At 39.6% G+C, this 20,407-nt stretch overlaps 1 protein-coding gene across 1 annotated transcript in view; it reads right to left on the bottom strand.

Annotated features, from left to right (window-relative positions):
• Nucleotides 1–20,407, bottom strand: part of kcnh5b (potassium voltage-gated channel, subfamily H (eag-related), member 5b) — a 189,663-nt gene that overhangs the window by 155,413 nt on the left and 13,843 nt on the right. The window contains exons 4-6 of the mRNA XM_085379214.1: nucleotides 17,531–17,659; nucleotides 4,516–4,631; nucleotides 169–561 (exon numbers count right to left, since the gene is read on the bottom strand). Coding sequence (XP_085235340.1) covers nucleotides 169–561; nucleotides 4,516–4,631; nucleotides 17,531–17,659 — 638 coding nt within the window. The remainder of the gene's footprint in view (nucleotides 1–168; nucleotides 562–4,515; nucleotides 4,632–17,530; nucleotides 17,660–20,407) is intronic.

Here is a 20,407-nt window from a genome sequence, read left to right as displayed (position 1 = left end):
CATACCTTGATGGATCAGAGCAGCTTTGGAAGCACAAGAGGCAGCTACACAATATTTAGACCGGTGGTTTTAATGTTGTCGGCCACTTTCAGGGCTGAATTGAGATTTAGGTTTGTGAGAATTCTAGGTAATTGCACCTCTAACAACAGTAGAAATGCCCAAACTTACCTCATCCACATTCTCAAAGGCATTGATGATGTCATAGGGCAGGCACGACAGCAGGTCGATGACGAACCAAGTCTTCAGATAGTTCATCCGAATGAGTTTGGGGTCAGAGATCACCTCTCCACCGGGCCCCACGAAGGTGGTGTGGAAGTTGAGAACGATATCCACCAGGAAGATGACGTCGACTACGCTGTCTAGCACCAGCCAAACAATGTTGTTCTGCTTGGTCTTAAAAGAGACATTGTAGGGCACCATGATGGCCGTGTAGAAGGTGAGGATGAGGATGACCCAGTCCCAAGTGGTCTTGAAGGTGCAGTAGTGAAGTATTATGTGAGGTGGTGTCTTGGGGGCTTCCTGCTTGTACTGCGGGAGGATGTCAGAGTTTAGCTGCAAAACCTGGAGGTGGTTTTGCAGATGGAAACAGCAATATGATTAGACTTCAGTTCTTCATCAAAAGCACCCTTAGTCTAAACAAAATACAACAGTAAATGTACAGTATGGGTAAAAAACAGGTTAATGCTTTAGACATCTGTGGCTTTTGTATATTTAAGTGTACATTTTACTAATAACATGAATTAATAAGTGATTTTCCAGCTCTTCGGCATCTTTGTGTGTTAAAAACTTGTAAATATTGAACTGCCAGTTTTGTTTATGCATTTTATGCATTTCCAGCTCTTTTTTTAAACTCTGAGAATGCATAAGGGTAAGCTTTTGTTTTGTTTTTATTTCTATCTCTGGGCTCTTAGTTGATTGTCTATCAGAAACAAGTCATTTTTATCTGTTGTCTGTTTAAGAAATCCCTCCCTAAAAGCCCATTTTCACTTCATTAGCCAATTCCTGGAATCCTGCTAAGAGCAGCCGGGTGAGCCATACTAACTGTACTGCTGGACCTGCTTTTGCATGAAGTGAAAGACACTGGAAACATTGGGAAACCAGTTTCATATCAACATTGTGGCATTGAAATGAACTAAAGGAAAGCATGATGCTGCAGGTTTCCTTTAATACTGATTTGAATTAGCAGAAAATTTTATATATGCAAGAATTCCAAAGAAAGCTAAAATTCCCCTGGTTCTTTCTCCAGCGTGAGTCCGATTTATTAGTTCATTAGAGAAAAGTTTGTCCTGTCAAGCGAATTTCTAACTGTCAGCGATGTTTGTAACAGCAGTCCAAGAAAGACGGTTGCACGTTTCTGTTTTTTACTAACTACATGCACGGTTTCCAGAAAGGAAACGAGAGAAAGGGGGAAATTAAATTAGTGAAATAGATGAAAGAAAGCTCAACAAAAACAGTCCTTGTTTTGTTTTTGTTTATTAAGTCTAACGATCATCAGCCCATGGTGCTCAGCACTGTGAAGGAAAAGTTTTTCCTCTCAGTTTTAATCTGTATTCATCACGTCTGTTCTTCTGTAAGGCTGTTGGTGACAGAAATGTATTATGAATACATTTTGGCTTGACGTGGGGAAGACACAGAAGGGGGACTGAAATTGGCAAGAAGAAAAGGAGAGAGGGGGGAAAGAATAGATGACCAAAAAATTAAATTAAAAACATTTTTTTAAAAGAATACGTAGTCTATTTCCTAGCGTGGTGATGATCACCCTTGCCAAGCTCAGCCACCTCTACAGAACAGACTCCAGCAGCTCCACATGCAGATCACACATTAACCATTCGACTCATTATTTATACAAAATAATAGTCTATTTGTGTCAGCTACAGAGCTGTAATATATTCTGCCGCCGCAAACATAACACATTAACAGGTTTCTGTATTCGGTGAAAGAAGCCTGTTAAATATACATATTTAGTAGTAATACAGCTCTAATAGTAAAATTGCTGTTTTTATAGTTACTACCAATACAGCTCTTCTGGTTCTGGTATTATTGTATTTGCGATGACTACAAGTAATAACCCTAAACTACTGATACTGCATGTCATCATCATTTTCTCCTGACAAAACAGTTGGGACAGCGTGGCCTCAGTTAGCCCAAACTGTCCTCACACTGGGATTCAGTTTGATGCTAAATAAAACGATGGATTGACAGAGCTGAGGTTTAACAGCAAGCTTCATAACATCAGAGCTCAGTCACTTCTAATTCTCTTCATCAAAGCTGTCAGTCAAACTGGTCAAGAGCTGCACCACAGCTCAGAAACGAGGCTGCCAATTAACCCACAGAAGCATTGTGAGGAGAAGAAAAAAAACACTCGCACACATCCCTGCTTACACGTGAGACACTCAACAGCATCCTTGACAGACGCCAGCTGTGCCTTTCAGACTGCAGAGCAGATGGCTCACCTGCAGTGTCTGCTGAGCACCCTCAACACATTACCCTGCAACCCATCCAGCACCAGGCCAGGAAAACGGCTAAGAGAGTGCATTAGCTTGTTATACCAGGTCTAACTTATTTCTTTTTCCAGTCCTTCCTTCCTACTTCTCTCCTAAACATTACTGCTCTTACATTCTCCCACATCTCCTTCTCTCATGCCATTCTTTCCCTCTTAAGTTGCTACTTCCACTCCTTTCTCTTCCCTCTCTTTGTAGTTCTTTTTCTCCACCTTTCTCAGTTCACCTCTGTTTCACCTTTAGGACACCTGAGTCGGTAACACCTTCCCAGAAACCCTCACAACTTCTTGCATCATGCACTAAACACAAACAAACTCTGATTAAAGGCATCACACCTTCCTCAAACATTCATGAATAAAACAGGTTGATGAAAACTGGGAAAATGAACCATCTTCTTTCCACCCTGCAATCCATTTTCTAACTTTATAGCACAATCATTTGGAGTGCTCGCACCACCCTATTCTGTCTCTCCACCTGTCCTGAATGGTGCCCACAGTTCAGAGGAGCAGCAGGGAATGTGTTACTTCCAACAACAGCAGTTAAGGGGAGGGTGGTGTGCGTGTTTAGGAAAAGGTGAAGCCTGTGACTGCATATGCATGTTTTTGACTGTAAAAGTTGATGTTCTCTTTTAGTGAGCTTTGGGAATATGGTCAGAAGGAGGCTATAAATCTTTTATACGGGGATTTTTTTGATGCAGAAATATTTCAAGGGTGGCAAATTTACAGTGTGTGTGTTTATACAGAAGACTCCTTCTGGTGTGACAGGGTAGCTAGCGACTATGTTGTTTGCAGAATGAAGAAATGGGAATGATTTTCAGTTTAAGTTGAAGAACTAAGCTGCTGCTTAAATGGAACAATTAATAGAAGGTTTTGCACTGCTTAAAGGTTAGCAGGCAAACAGAAAACACACTTAAATTTACAATAATACAATTTCTTTTTTTTTATCAAGCTAGGATTAGCCAGCTAGCTGCTATTACTAGGTAACCAGCAAATTATCTATCTGTGTGAGCAGTTCAGCTTGTGTTACCAACTTCAGCCAGATAAAAAACTATTTGTATCTAGTGAAACCTTGTGCACACATGGCATAAGTACAATTTAGGTGGGGAAAAAAGCTTTTTAAACCTCAAAGTTGAGCAAGCTAATACTCAAATCATAACAACAGTTTCCTCAAGGTGCTTAATATTGTAAAGATACTACAATAATACAGAGCACCCTCAAAAATCAGGCAACCCCCTATGACAGGGGTGGGCAATCTCAGTCTAATTTAGCCATTTAAATCAGCTGTGTTGGTTCGAGGACACATCTAAAACCTGCAGGGACACCGGCCCTCGTGGACTAAGATTGCCCACCCCTGTATGAGCAAGCACTTTGGCAACAGTGGGAAGGAAAACCTCCCTTTTAACAGGAAGAAACCTCCGACAGAAGCAGGCTCGGGGGGCAACGATCTGCCGTGAGCGATTGGGGTGAGGGAAGGAAGACAGGATAAAAGACATGCTGTGGAAGAGAGCCAGAGATTAATAATAGCTCATAATTAATAGCCACCAACAGCCTTGCAGCATAACTAAGGGTAGGTTCAGTGTCACCTGATCCAGCCCTAGCTACAAGCTTTGCCAAACAGGAAAGTCTTAAGCCCAACATTATAAAGACATAGACATATGTCTGTCTCCTACATCAGGACATCCTGAAAATAACAAAGTAATAAATAGATGAGCACATGTCCCCTTCTTGGCCAGTTACAATGTCTCAAACACAACTTTAGATCACTCCATGAAGTCCTGTTGCACTTGTACATCTTTGGGTCATAATCTGTGGTCTGGTTCTTATCACCAGTGATGAGCCATTATGCAAAACCCAAATCTACGAGATGATTACCTTGAAGGGGCGATGTGCCAAAATTGGTTTGGGTCTCTTTTTTTTTTATATAGGTGGCACTGAGTAACTTTTTCATCGGACCTAGGATAAGTACCTGCAAAAAAAAACTACAAAAATGTTCTTCATATAACGTATGTGCTCACCTCAGCCAGTCTGGACTGTTTATGGCTGACTTCAGGTTTGCCAATAGGCGCCAGTTGCTGTAGGGTGTTGCGGTTGTTGGTGAGTGCACGTGTTAGCCGTGCAAATTTGGTCCATCCTGAAAAAATGAGAAGTCAATTATTGCCAAAATCACAGTCATTACACTTTAACCGGTCTTGTCATCTATGTCAGCTGATACTTTATGAGCTACACAAACACAATCAGACCCCAGGCAGCTGTATGTTACCACTGCCCATGCAGTTTCCCTGCTCAAGGCTCACAGCAGTTCATCAGATTTTCACAAAATGTTGTCTACTGAATCACTGTGCTTTCATTGCAAAGCAGCACAGTTTGCTTTAGGAGGTCAGAGCCATGGATTAAGTAACAGGACTTTCACCTACTACAGTCATAATTCCAATATTTTTCAAACCACTGACACTTTCTTCATGCCAATTGTACTCTTAATTAAAAGTGAAGCTACTTAGGATTATGAAAAGATCATGGTAGCATTTAAGCACCTGTTTGACAACAACTGTGGGGAGCCTCACTTACACTTCTAGCACAGCAGCAAAACCCTTCCTAGTAAAATACATTATTTGTCTTCATGTAAACAAAAAGATGACATTTTGTCTCCATTTCACTAATTCATGTAAACACAGCGCAAAACCCAGAGCCATCCGGTGTGCCCTGACCACACAGGAATCACTGAAAATTTTGCACATTTTTGTCTTGTGAAAAAGCGAAGGCTTAGGGAACCTGCTGTCTGTATGTACTAGTCAACCAGACATTATTCCTAGGGAAATTCCCAGTAATCTGATATTTATTCACACCATCATCTGCGGTCGACCGCATGCAACACTCAGAGATCCGTACACCCTGATAGTCGTGAAAATCAGTGGTTAAATGGCAGAAGTGAACAGTCATTGTAAATTGTTCCAGTTCAAAAGAAGAAAAAGGGTAGAGAAGAGCCGTCCATAACAAATCAAACACAGAAATGCTGAAGATGCATCTCACACATCTGGATCAAACCATGTTAATAGTCCGTCCCATGTTTCCCAATCAGTATTGTTAGATAGATCTTTGTTGGGTTTTTCTCTGTATCTATGAAGCGCCTTGAGGCGACTTATGTTGTGATTTGGCGCTATATAAATAAAATTGAATTGAATTGAATTGAATTTCCTCTTTTGGTCTTTTAAACTGAAGCCTTCCGTCCTATCTCTGACTTCCATTTGATTCTTTCATCTCATGGAAAAAACTAGAAAAACAAGGATTAAGATGAACGAACACTTCTTGAGCCCTCTGAGCCCTCGTGTTTGTGCGTCTTTGTCATTTTTTTAAAACATGGTCATAAGAAATATTCCAATAAATAAAGATAGTAAAAGCTGCAGTTTCTTTGGAAAATGTAATTATTAACTAAAAACAGATTCATATAAAAGTTTGTAAGTCTACCTAAAAATACAGCCATGTCAGCAGAGGTCATTTCAGTAATGACGGCCACACCTTTCTCAGTGAGAGCAAACACAGTTTTGGAGGTCAGGTGCTTCCTGCTCTATTGCTCTAAAAATAAAATAAAATATTTCAAGGAGAAAAGGGTCACACAACAGGGGCACATCACTTACAGTAGTCACACGTCGTGATCGACCCGGCCCTTTGAAGAAACCATTACGAATAAAAAGCAGACTTTGAAATGGCTTTTAACCCTCAGGCCTCCAGCTATGTGAAAATCCTCCTTTCATTCTCTGTTAGAACGGAGAGAAACTCAGGCGCTCACTTCTTTGTGCAGCGGTGTAGAAAAGCCTGAGACAATGCTGTGCTGATGTCAATACGGGAGGAATATCAACACGACATCCAATTTATTCTGAAACCCAATCATCAGCTTCCCTCGAGCAAAACTGCTGCTGCAGCTATTGTAAAACTTACTGTACGGCTTCAGTTTCTAAGGCTTCTTTTCTTTTTCTACACATTTTTAAAGTTGGTGTTGCACAACCACAGAAAATGAGCCTTAATTTTTAGCTAAAATGAGTATTTTAAAGTATATATTCTTCAGGGAAATTGCTGCAGCATATGTACACTAGCATTGATTGTGTAACTCACTGTATAATATACTGTATTTTGTTGGCTGTTGATCAATTTCACTTGTTCGTCATAATCCCTGCAGTGTGTTCCTATCTTTTCTACCTCACATTCTACATCAGTGCGCTTTAATATTACCTGTATACTTCCTACGCTTATGCTGTAATGTTACCTATTACCTTTTAACAACTACAGCTAATACATTTGAAGATTCTAATTTCATATTTACACAAAAATACATGTAAACCCACGAAACATCCTGCGGCTCAGGCGGAAGACTGGGTCGGCTACCGATCGGAAGGTCGGTGAATCAATCCCTGGCTTCTCCAGTTTGTATGCTGAAGTATCCGTGGGCAAGATACAGAAAAAGGTACAGAGTTCCTCCCTGCATCCATCAGAGTATAAGTTCATGTCTGAACGATGCTATATGAACAACTTGTCACATCCTCAACAGAAAAAAGTGCTTTACCTGTCCATTTACCAAATTCACATCCCATCTCGAAAGGCTTAATTTGTTATCTTTGGGTTGTTTTTTTAAAAAAGGGTGTAGTTTTTTCTTTCCTCAAACTTTGGACTGTTACAATTAAACTGTTAAATTACAAATAATTATTACTCATCATTATTATTATTAATAATATTATTCCTATGTTTCATTCACAAGAACACAGCTGTGCTCACTTGTGTACATGTAAATAGATATTGCTGAGTAAACAACATTCTGTGCGTAGATGTGTTGAAATGGTTGCAGCAGAGTACAACAAATACAACACATGGGGCAATTGGGAAGTGATGAATAAATACAGCCCCAGAGCCTACAGGTGGATGCTGGCTGGGGGAGGGGGTTAAAGTAACATGCAGTGATGCTGAGCAGTAGCAGCTGTCAGAGGTAAAGCTGGGAACTTATGAACATAAATGTACTGTCAAAATGAAAGTAAGGCAACCAGTTTGGGAAAACAATGAGACAAATTACTGTGTAGGACACGATGCAGCTCGAGTTGATTTGGCGCATAACTGCCAATTTTTAGTCAAGGTGGCTACTGATTAAAAAATGTCAATGTTGCTCAGTGGATGCTAAATGTACCTATTAATAATATGAGATAATAATAAAAACACAATATTCTGAGACTCCTAGTTGGTCTCTCTACTGACATCATTGCACAAGTGAGACAGGATATCAGCCAAAAAAACACACTAACCCAAATAACTTCAACAAGCAAGGGAGAGAGCAGAGGCCCTCAATGCTGACCCACATTAATGTAGCACTACTAATGCATTATAACACTAAAAACTTTCTTCCTCAGAATTTTTAGGGACACACTACACACAATGCTGAGTTTCTAACTCAGGGGTGCCCAATCCCGGTCCTCGAGAGCTACCGTCCTGCAGCTTTTAGATGCATCCTTGTTCCCACACACCCGAATCAAATGAATGGCTTGTTATCAGGCCTTTGCCAAACATGATGGCATGCTGAAGAGGTAATCAAACCATTTGATTCAGCTGTGTTGGAGTAGGGATGCATCTAAAAGCTGCAGGATAGTAGCTCTTGAGGACTGGGATTGGGCAGCCCTGTTCTAACTTATAAGAAATCAACTTGGGGACAAAGCCTTTCAAGATGTGTTATCTTTGGCATTTTTGTAGATTCAGCTGAAGAGACTGGAACATATAAAATGTTTTTGATAGAGGCTGCAAGTAATTAATTCAGCAAATTTAATGTTTAGACAACACTGGATCATCCTTGAGTTGGGTGCCTTTTTATACTTGAATGGCTCATAGATCACAATAATAATAATAATGATGATGATGATATTAAACATTCTTCTGAAAAAGGTACAAGGACTAGACTGAAAATGCATGAAAAGCAATGTTTACGTTGGCTAACAAGCTGCTAACAATATAAACTAGATCATTACTAATAAAAATCTTGCTGCCTATGCTTTTCAAGTAGTTTCAATTTACTATGAAGCTGACCACTAGGAGCTGTGATCGAGGCTTACATTAACTAAGCATCCTTTTCACTCATGACAGCAAATTAATAGTCCACAACTAACTCTCTTAAACAGGGAAATCCATCATGACACGTGATTTGTTGTGAAACCTGAACTATTTCTAACACCTAAATCTTGCATATGAATTTATGTTAGAAACCGTGACAAAGAATGATTTGACTGTAGCGCCTTTCCTTTGTGATGTAATTCTTATCATTTTCATGTCATTCTTAAGACTTTTTTTCTGTGCTGCCTATAATGGCTGAATAGTTCACGGTAAAATGTGCATGCATTACAGAGCAGCACAATGCATTAACAGAAAAACAGCAAGCCGCTGGCAGAGAAAATGAGCCAATGGGCTCTTTTTCATACAAACATTTTCATCATGAAGCAAAATGGGAGAATTTGTCTTGCTGGCATTCACGTAAATACATACTGACAGCCCACAGGCTTCCACTGTACATTGTGGCAAAAAAAGGACAAAAAGCCCTCACAGAGAGCATGAAAGGAAACTGCAGGACAAGAAAATAAGCGGTCTTTTTCACGGTTAATAGTGCTGCGTCTGCCTATGTTTCACAAGAATGCAGCAACCGTGTGATTTATCAGACTTGAAATGGAAATTGAAAAAAAAAAAGAAAAAGGCATTCGGCTAAAAATAACACAGGAGCAGAACTAGTGCACGCACCAAAGTAAGTAGAGTCTGAGATTAGATTTTGGTTGAAAATACTACACACAGCAAACTGCATTGCATGACATGCGCCTTTATAAACAGTACATGTGGGACACATGACTTATATACATGCAGTGCAAAAGCACATCATTCTTTTTCATTTTGTAATACCTGGAAGTGCAGGTGAAAAAAGATGTCCTGTAAGAGGGGAGATATAGAGGTCACAACAGAGTTTGGCAAGAGGTCACAGACGGTTTTAAAGATTAACTCTACATCCACGTATGGCGCAGGTTGAAGCAAATTGCAGCAAATCATGTTTGTTGCTAAGAATTGAGTGGAATTAAACAGCCCCAATCATTTTTATGACTTAGAGGATAAATTCAACAAATGTTAACAATATTGCTGCATAATGATAACCTTGGAAAAAGAACCCTAAATCCAAGCAATAATTTGGACATTTAGCCAAAATGGAAGTCCGATTGTTAAATGAGTTTTATGTGGCCATTGAAATGCCGTGAAGTTCACAGCACACAGTTTTTGTGCTGATGGAGATACCATAATCAGTCAGCAGAGTGTTGGCAAACGTTTCCCAGCCTCAGCACTCGCCAACCCTGCTCTGTAAATTTACGTGGTCTGCCACTTCATGACTGAGCTGCTCTGGGTCTTCACCTTGCAGTAATGCCACTTCCAGCTGATCGTGGAATACAAGCAGACTTGTTACAAAGATGGCATTCAGTTACAGCACTGTGGTTGAATCAAGTGGACACAAATGTTTGTAAAAGCAGACTGCATGGTTAGGTGCTGTGATTTTATACACGCATGTGTTCGGGACTGAAAACACCCAAATTCAAAGATTCAACAGTGTGGTCCTATGTTTTTTTTACATATAGTGTAGCTATTGAACAATTTGTTGTAATATATCAGTGCTTAGTAAGGTTCCTTGAGCTTTCCAAGTTGTAAAAAACTTGTGTGTGACAAGTTGTTCTCACCCAAAGATGGATTACAATTAACTAACTTGGATAGTGAGACAGAGTGACGAACCCGACCACACAGTTCGCACGTTTTGACCCCTTTTATTTAGCTGTTCGTGCCTTTAATACACGGTCGCAGCTTTTCAGCTGCCAGCCACACGCACAACCCCAACTCAGGTCCCGGTACATTTCTTTATAGGGGAGACGTAATTGGCTGACGGAGCTCCGGTGTGTCTCAGCCTCCCTTGCAGCTGAGCCCCAAGCCACACCCTGCCACAGATAGATTTCCAACAAATGAAATGAAATCTATGCATTTTTTAAACACAATGGAGAACAATTCAATTAAATGTCTTCCACATTCTCAAATATTGTATTCCTTAAAAAAAGGTCACCATTTAAAAAGACTTCCGTTCTTCTCAACAGAGCAGACTGTAATTTCCACAGCACAAAACCACTTTGAGTAAAGGTAACTGTTACTGGTCAAGCTAAATCAAACTATTGGTTTAAAAAAACTGAAGGATTACACTTAGTGCCTGAGGCACTTGTGTTCCTGCCACAGTACTCGTCACTCATTGTGATCAGCCGTCAGCCTGAAATGTTGTCTCGCCTGAGGCTGAGGTAACAGCACTTTGTGAAGCACTCACAGGTGCTGACAAAGCAAAGCAGTCAACACAGCCACTCTACCATAAAACAACAACAACACAGTGACCATTATTTTTTAATAGTTCTGCTTTCCTGTGTATTCTTTTTCCTCTTTTTTTTCTTACTGCTTCAGTCAGTGGATGATACTGAGACGAATAAGCACCGGCCAGCTGGTTCACCTTGATAACCACAATCAGCCACGTGCAAAGAAAATTGTCTCGATCCAGATGTTTTAGGTTCGTGGGAGAAGCACCATTTAACCCTCCTCTCGTGTTAGGGTCGGCACCGACCCATTTTAAATTTCAAATGCATAAAAAAACCACATAGATTTGTTTATTGTATCAAGGCTTTTTGACTTTGTCAGGAACCTCTATTTCTACAAAATAAAACCAAAAAAAATTATTTTCACTAAATTATAAAATGCCCTAGTTAAAATTATGACCTTTGTGTTGTTAGGGTCGGTTTCGACCCAGGTATAATATTATGAGTATAAAGCAATAATTAAAGCCAAAACTGAAATCATAAGTGCACTGTCAGCTAAAACACTTACAGCAAGCACCTCTCCTAATCATATGAGCTTTAGGGGATTCTTATTTTGCATGTTTTTTGCAGTATACCTGCACAAAAACAAAACAAAATAAACACGGGCATGTGAGGTGAATTCACTATTTGAGTGGCCATTTGACTTCCAGAGTGCACATTTACAATTTGCAGCATACAAAAAATGAGAAGAAGATTCACAGTGAGCCAAGTTCAGGATCATATTTTTGGTGAAAATGAAGGAGAGGACACAGAGCAGCATAGCGATTCAGATGGTCAGGTTTCTAAGGAGGAAGACAATGTGGACTATCATCCAGAAGACACAGACACATCTGATCAGAGGTGGAGGTCGCTGGTGCTGAAGCTACTCCTGCTGAAAGATTCAAGTCCAAAAATGGTAAGATCTTTTGGAGCTCAGTACCTCATGATGTACATGGCAGGGCAGCTGCTGCAAATGTCATCAAAATGACCCCTGGAATCACAAGGTTTGCTCTGACCAAAGTCAGTGACATCAAGAGATGTTTTGAGATATTTATGCCATTGTCACTAGAAAGAATCATCATTACTATGATAAACCTTGAAGGAAAAAAAAGTCCATGGCGACATGATGAGGAATACCTGGATGCTTTCATTGGTGTTCTTCTTGCTGGAGTGTACAGATGCTGCAATGAGGCCACTGATCGTCTATGGCAGGGGTGCCCAATCCCAGTCCTCGAGAGCTACTATCCTGCAGCTTTTAGATGCATCCCTACTCCAACACAGCTGAATCAAATGAATGGCTTGTTATCAGGCCTTTGCCAAACATGATGGCATGCTGAAGAGGTAATCAAACCATTTGATTCAGCTGTGTTGGAGTAGGGATGCATCTAAAAGCTGCAGGATAGTAGCTCTCGAGGACTGGGATTGGGCAGCCCTGGTCTATGGGATGCATCGACAGGCAGAAACATTTTCTGGGCAACGATGTCACTTCACACATTTGATATCATTTTGATTCAAGAGTCCTCAGATTTGACAACAGAGAGATCAGACCGAGGTCTGACAAGCTTGCTCCCATCAGGGATGTCTGGGAGAGATGGGTGCAGTTTCTTCCACTGATGTTCATCCCAGGGCCAGTGACAGTGGATGAACGTCTTGTCCACTTTTTGAGGAAAATGCCCCTTCCGGCAATATATACCCAGTAAGCCAGGGAAAAACGGCAGAAAAATCTGGGAAGCCTGTGATGCAAAAACCAACTATGCCTGGAATGTACAGATTTTCACAGTCAAAGCTGCGAGTGGCACTCCTGAGAAGAAACAATGAAAATGTGTGGTCCTCCATATGACCACTGGACTGCAGGATCAGCTGTGATATTTTATTTTATTTTTTACCAGATATGACCACGGACAAGAACTTCACAAAGGAAACTGAGGTGAAGCTGTATCATTGGGAAGTGATAAAAAGCCCACAATTACCCACGGCTATAACCAAAACAAAGGAGGAGTGGACTTTTTCTTTTTTTCAGTTTATATTAAAGGTCTACTGCTGAAAAAAACAACCTTTTTTTGTCTTTTCTTGATGTAAATGTCTATGGGTCGAAATTGACCCGTAACACCATAGATGTCATTTTAGTTATTAATCTTAAAATGAAAAAAATCAATAAAACAGATTTATTTAAGAGATGTGTCCTATACCCCTCAGTAATACTCAGGTAACACAGAAACCTTTTATTTATTAATATGATTCTCTTGAGGTTAATTTTACAATTTTTTTAAAATTGAAATTGAGGGGTACAGTGACAAAAAAAGACCCAGAGGCCCACGCCAAAAGTATTAAAACCAACATTTTCATGGATAAGGAAGCCTAACAAGGTAACCAAGAGATGAGAAACAAATTGGATGATAACTTATTGTTTTTAGTATATTTTATAGCTGATTTAATTCACGGGTCAAAACCGACCCGCTAACATAAGAGATGATAACAGAAAGCTAACACGAGAGGAAGGTTAAAGCTCAGTTTAAGTGGAAACATGAAGGAAAGAATGCAAATCTCTTCTCACATGCAGAAACATCCAGGTTTTAGACCAATAAATGTGTATAAATGGTTTATTTTTAGGTGAAACGGGGACACGGTGTCAAGAAAGCACACAATGAATTTGAAATCCCCTGTTAGATTTTTACTGCAATATCTCCCACTCTGATGACGCTGACATGCTGTGGCATGCCGCGCTGTGGGAGCAGCCGGAGACGGAGCCCAGAGTGAATTTTAGTCTGCAGCACGAGCCAACTCCACCAACGCCTGCAGCAGCGAATCTCCCTTCCCTACAAACGGCCTCTCCCACCCCCCTTATCACCAGGCGGGCTAAACTGCTGAACCCAGTACGCCCCTGTGTGCTCTGTGGCACAGCAGGCAAAGGCTACATCCTCTCTGTGGCTTCTAATGAGCTGTACTGTACTGAAATACACCACAGTGCACTAGCTGGTCTGAAGTTGGAGTATGCCAGTCAAACCACCACCTGCGAGGTGGAGCTTTGTTACCAAGGAGATTGTCTTTTAAAAGGTCAAACTATACGCACTTACATGCATGTCCAGAACAAGAAGCCATATCTTTAATAGTCCATTCCTTTTTAACAATATGTTTATTTTCATGTTGAAATGTCAGAAATTAAAAGATTAAAAGTATTAAATGCTAAACTGTTTTCTGCTCAAACCAACCCTGTTTACATTAGCTTGAACTTATATTAACTGTAAATAAATTTTAAGTAAATTAGTGTTGTGTTTTATACACACAAAGCATTGCTTTGACTTTTAATGAACTATGACTTTAAAAAACTTTTAATATACCATCCAAAACTGACAGACATGAAAATGCATTTTCTTTATTGGCAGTAAATATTCATCCACTTTATTATCAGGTACACTTGTTCAACTTGTTAACATAACTATATAGTCAGACAATCACCTGGCAGCAGGTCACGAGTGTCAGTTTGGGGAAGAAATATGACTTAAGTAACTCTGAATGTGGCATGGTTGTTTGTACCAGGCAGGCTGGTTTGAGAAACTGCTGATCGACTGAGATTTTCCTGCACAACCATCTGTGGGGTTAACATAGGATGGCGTACAGGAAAAGTGAAACTATCCAGTGCAGATCCAAAATGGATAAAAATCATAGATTCAGACCAGATCAGGCCCAGATCCATTTCAGATGAGGTAATTTCCCAGCTCTTCCCATTCAGGTGAATCAAGGCGGGCTTATTTTGTCTGTATTCCTGATTTTAACCCGTAAGAGCCCAGACCAATTTTTACTGTCAGGAAAGCTATGGGAGAGTCAGTGTTGAAACTTTAACAAGAACACCTGTGTGACCTTGGTTTCTCATGGGTTGAAATAGGTCATCTCGCCAAAGCTATAATGAAATATGTCAAATCTAGCTGATGTACAGTAGACAGCGCTATAAAAGCTTACACGTGTCTTACAAAACTTGGAAAGCTGCATTTTTTTTAGTTAAATGTGAAACAGTTACTACTGACTGTATGACAGCTATCAGCTATCAGTAAAGGCTGATCTTAGATCAGATTAAAAAAAGGTTAAACTGGGAAACAAAGCATAGTTTTTCTGTAAATCTCATTAAGCATTTTTATCCAGTAATGGAAGAAATAATTAAATCCTCTAACATTAAAAATCAGACTGTTACAGCACATCAGTACATTAAATGCTGATTGAATTTCATTTAAAAAAAAATGAAGTGGCCATAAACTGTTACATGTCTGATGTGTCAGTCAATGTTTTTATCTTCAGCTTCTGTCACCTACATTTTTCCTCTGTTAACTTGCTGAATAATTAGATGGAATCACAAACTGTGATGTCAAATTAAGATTGCAGCTTTAGCTAATGAAAACTCACGTTAGCTAAGATAAATGGTGACCATGGAGAGCACGAAAAATGTAAATATTTGTATGCAACTTTTTTTTTCTGTGTCTGATGATGACAGAGTGAACTAAACTTTCCCCTTTTTTATTTTTATTTTCTTAAATCAATATTCTGGGCCTTACTGGCACATGTTCATATTCAGCACTGGTACAATTTACCCATAATTATAACTTGTGTTATTACAGCTCCACAGACGAGGAGCTTTTTTCTCTACGCATGCATGTAGTTAACTCAAGATGATCATACTCAGAGTCTATTGGACTCACTCTGATCTTATGGCTAGACTCAGAGTTTGATGAACCTGCTTCCTGGAAAAAGGCCCTGATTGAATACTGTTACAGCATAACTGAGGGAACAACTCAGTAATTTGGTGCCACTGCTTTTTCAGATTCTACATAGCTTTGGGGTTATTAATATGTAACAACTGTAATGTTTGTGAGAATACTTTAATACAACATTTTTAGAGCTTCTCTACAGCACCATTACTGTACAAAAATACTTTAACTTGGATAAGCTAAGTACACTCATACTGCATAAAACTTGATGCCTCACTTTGTCAAAATGTTAAGCAAAGTTTGTCACACTGTCAGAGGCAGCAGCCACAGCTAAATCACAAAGATGTCAACACGCTAATGTGACGAATAGATCCACTAAGGCTTCGATCGTTCGATTGCTTTGATTCAGGCCATGTTTTTCATGTCGCTGAGAACACTTTAAATTAATTAATTAAAAGAAACACACATGAGAACAGTGAGGAGATCTTTGCAGCGAGGAGGCAGGAGTACATCAGTGCATGTGTGCGCACATGTTTACAGGTGCCTGTATATCAATGAAGGGGGAAGGGTGCATGATCCTTGTAAAAAGGGAAAACACACCAGAATGGCAGCACCAGAACTGACTCCCAAGGCGGGGAGCTGACACTGTACATCAGTCAGGGCACGGAGGATAACACCGGTACCCACTCCTCCAGTGACTCCTGACAGCATCAGAACCTTGTCAAACACAACCTGACAGCTTTGCAGGGAAACTGCAGAGAGACTTGACATGTTCCTTTTTTCACATTCAGCTTGGGATGAAAAACAAAAGAAAGGAAAAAGGTTTGTAGCAAGTACTAATCTTCTGAGACTTCTCAGCGTGAGAGAAAGGACAGAGGAGAGTTTGGTACGCAGAGTCAAAGGGAGCAGAAGGATGAGGTGGATGACAATTGAGACTAATTTGCTAATTGGAACTTAACACAAAGTGCAGGCCAGACTAACAGAAATCACATTAACTTGGAGATAATAAGACAGATAAATTTTGCCTGACGATGGCACATACCGATAAGTCAACAGATCACCAACGATATCAGGCATTTCCTGAGGGTAATGTAAAGCCATCCACTGAGAAAAACGAACAAGTGTCAACATCATAAGGGCCCCAGGGGGAAAAACCTCTAAAGCTGCAGTTTGAAGCAAAAGTGGTGGACCAGTCAGCCAACTGGTATTGGAATGCACTGTGCCAGCAAGGATAAAAAGAATAATGGGCATAATTACACAGAGAATGTAACGGAGGTAGCAATCAGTAACCAGAGAATATCAGAGAAAATTCAATGCAAGGCGAAGACGATGACTGAGCAAAACAGAAGAAGAGAGAGAAGGATGATAAACAAAACAGGTGTTCAAAGAAAAAGCTGCAAGAACGAGGAGGAAAAGCTAAGAAACTAGGATAAGGAAGAGAAAGTCAGTACCGTAAATGAAGGGCAAGAAAAGGTAGAGAATGATAAAGAAAAGTTAAAGATAAGGTGAAGGAAGTTTAGAGAAACATCAAGTAATAAAAGGAAAAGAATAAAGTGTAGGAGTGTACATATGCAGAAGGAGATGGAGAGAAAGGAAGAAAAAAGCTGTTGAAGGACAAGGATGAAGAAAGCTAATTACACGTCCGATCACAAGCCAAGTGGCGTTAGATTGCATTGGAGCATCCAGCCATGTATTAATTTCTTTTGCTCTCAGACATTTTGTCACATGTCATGCCCTGCACTGCTCTGCTGTTATTCTTCATAGTGTGTTGCTGTCTAATAAACCAGAAACACAACACAATCTTTTCAAGTGGTTCAGAGCACCAAGCTGATCATCATCTGCACTAGGGAGCGTCGGGTTTTCAAATCTGTCAAGACTTTGGGCCCTCCGTCGTCCTCCACACAAAACTTATCTTCAACAAAAGGAGAGAAACATTTGTGCAGTGTGAAAACACCCACCTTTAGTAGTTTCATCTTCGATGGGCTGCTTGAAGAGGGTAATGTCCTTAAAAGTGCAGAGGAACAGCACCACCTTGTCATTCTCATTCCTGATGGGAGCCACTTGCATGTAGAACCAAACAGGACTTCCTGCAACAAAACATCATCAAATCTTAGAGTACATATGTCCAAAGGGAGTCACTATAAAACAAAATAACAAATAGACCCAAGACAGTGTCACCATTGAGGATTTAACATCCATGATGCTCGAAATAACCTTACCAAATGTAATCTGAACAATCTCTTGTGGAATCCTTACTAGGTTTGAAACATTATACTTTTATGTTGCTTTACTAAAAGAATTTTTCAAACTACTTATCAATGCTTCCATTAGGGGTTTGTGTTAGGGTGTCCACAAACCTTTGACCACTTCTTTCAAAATGTGAAAAATATATGTTGGAACAATTTGTGGAACAATTTGTGGAAAAAAAATTTTTATTACTGCACTAGCTTTTATGACATCTCTGCTGTCTTTGCAGAAAACAGATTAAAGTGATTTCACATCTAAATTGCTGCTCTGGGCTTGCTCAAACAATCAACAGAGGGCAGATATAAATATAATCTAGCCATTAATTATGCTCCATTATCAGGACCAAGCAACCACATTAAGACTCTCAGAAGACAATCTTTGTGCCACTGAGTCAAATGTGGTTGGTTTCATAAGTCTGTATCAGATATTAAAATAAATGTAAAAAAAAAATATATATGTATATATATATATATATATATATATATATATATATATATATATATATATATATATATATATATATATATATATACACGTTTAAATCTATATGCCAATAATGGATTTTAGAGATATTTATCTTAATAAAGAAAACAACTGAATTACACACATTATATCTGGTTAAAGGGTATTTTTTTCAAAAAGTGCTTGCTCATAGGGGGTCGTCTGATTGTATATAAGCACCTTGAGATGAATGTTGTTGTAATTTGGTGCTATATAAATAAAATTTAATTTAATTTATTTTAAAAACACAAGTCAAATAAAAAGAAATATCATATTCTGCTTTCTTACTTTGAAATTTAAGCAATTTTGTGGCAATGAACATGCTAACTCATTAGTACAAAAGGCTGAGTTGAGTCCTGAACCAGCACTCACGTGGCACTTGGGTACTTTGTGAGAGTGGTAAACATGGCAATTGAACTAAGTGGATGTGTCAGAGGTCAAAGTGATATTCTTTCCGCTTTTAAGGGGGCAGTGGATGGCACCCTAAGGAAGCCAGTAGATAAAGAAGCAAAACAATTAATCTACGTGTACTAAGGAAAAGAAGAGAAAATACTTCACACATAAAGAATTCGCCTCATTCACGTATTACACAAACGCCTCTATGAGGGCCCTGCTCTCATAATTTGTCATCAAATTTGTGCCATGGTAAAAGTTTTTATTTCCTTCTCCATTCTGCACTCAAAGATGGACCATTTTGTAGTTCCAGCTTGTCAGTTGTCCTAACACGCTGATCTAGTACCTCTCAGGTTAACATTATAAGCACTGACAGGTAAAGTGAATGGCTCATGGCTCCTGTTAGTGGGTGGGATATCCGGTCTTTAAGTGTTGACATATGAACCCTGCTTCCGGGTCCAAACTACTCTGCGTTTATTAAGGTTGTTGTGTTTTTAACGTATTTTAATGCTTTGTATCTTGTTCTACTTAATCTGAAGAAGCCTCTAAAAAAAAGGCTGTAATCACTGTCCGCCTCTCTCAGTTTTTATTACCACTGTTCATTCTAAAGCTCAGTTTTTAAAACCTTGTTATGTGATTACAGCCCAGCACAGGCAGCAGTATATTAATGACTAACCTGGTATTGTGGATGGATTATCTCAGTTGTTCAGTTGTTTGGTCCATTTTCAGGATTCTGTCATACAATTGTGTTTGTCCCTAACCATCGGGAACCCTCATGTTAACTTTTATCAAGTGGAAAAAAGTTTTCACTGTGGTAATGTGTTTATAGTATGCTAACCCTAGCTGTGTAGCTAGCCACCATGTAGCACACCGTTACATACCAGCTAGCCCAACTTCAGTAGCCCTACAAACGTCACTACTGTTTAGTTTTCTGTCTTCATTTATGTCAGAAGTGATAACAGAGCTGTACGTTTTAATTTTTTCAGAAATCCCTCAGTCAGAACATGGTATGTTTAGATGGAAACTAGCGAGCTAACTCCCTGCTATCTTCTTACTCTGTTTAACTTCATAAAACCTGTTTTCATGGATGCCTGAATGTTAAACTTAATTGTTACACCTGGTAGAGCAGCCATACTGATCATTTTATTACAGATGACAGAATTTATACAGTTTTTAAACTCTCAGTGATGCTGCAGTGTTCGTTTGACTTTGGACCCGGACACAGCTCAGACTTAAAGACCTTATACAGATAAAGAGTCCATTTAGTCCTTAAAGTTAATGTGTTAGAAGAAGGAAAAAGAGGCAAGTGTAAGGATTTAAGCAACTTTCACAAGGACCTGTGACGGGCTCTGGGTTTTTCCTGCAGTGGATAGTATCTATCAAAAGAGGCCCACAGAAGAAACAGTGGTGAACCAGCAACAGGGTCATGGGCAGCCAAGTCTCATTCATATGTGTCGAGCGAAATCTGTTCCATGTGATCCAACAGATGAGCTATTTTAGCTCAAATTGCCAGTAAAGTTAAAGCTGGTTCTGATAGAAACATGTCAGAATCCACAGTACATCACAATTTGTTCTGTATGGGGCTGCATAGCCGCAGACCAGTCAGGGTGACCACGCTGACTAATATCCATGCCGAGAGCACCAACAGTGGCCATGTGAGCATCAGCATTGGAGAACGGAGGAATGGAAAAAGG

This window comes from Diplotaxodon limnothrissa, linkage group LG19 (assembly GCF_057381915.1).
Source record: "Diplotaxodon limnothrissa isolate DT_005_m linkage group LG19, D_limnothrissa_male_GT1.1, whole genome shotgun sequence".
NCBI classification, from domain to species: domain Eukaryota; kingdom Metazoa; phylum Chordata; class Actinopteri; order Cichliformes; family Cichlidae; genus Diplotaxodon; species Diplotaxodon limnothrissa.
The sequence above is the reverse complement of the archived record's forward strand: the minus strand, read 5'-3'. Positions and strand labels throughout refer to the sequence as shown.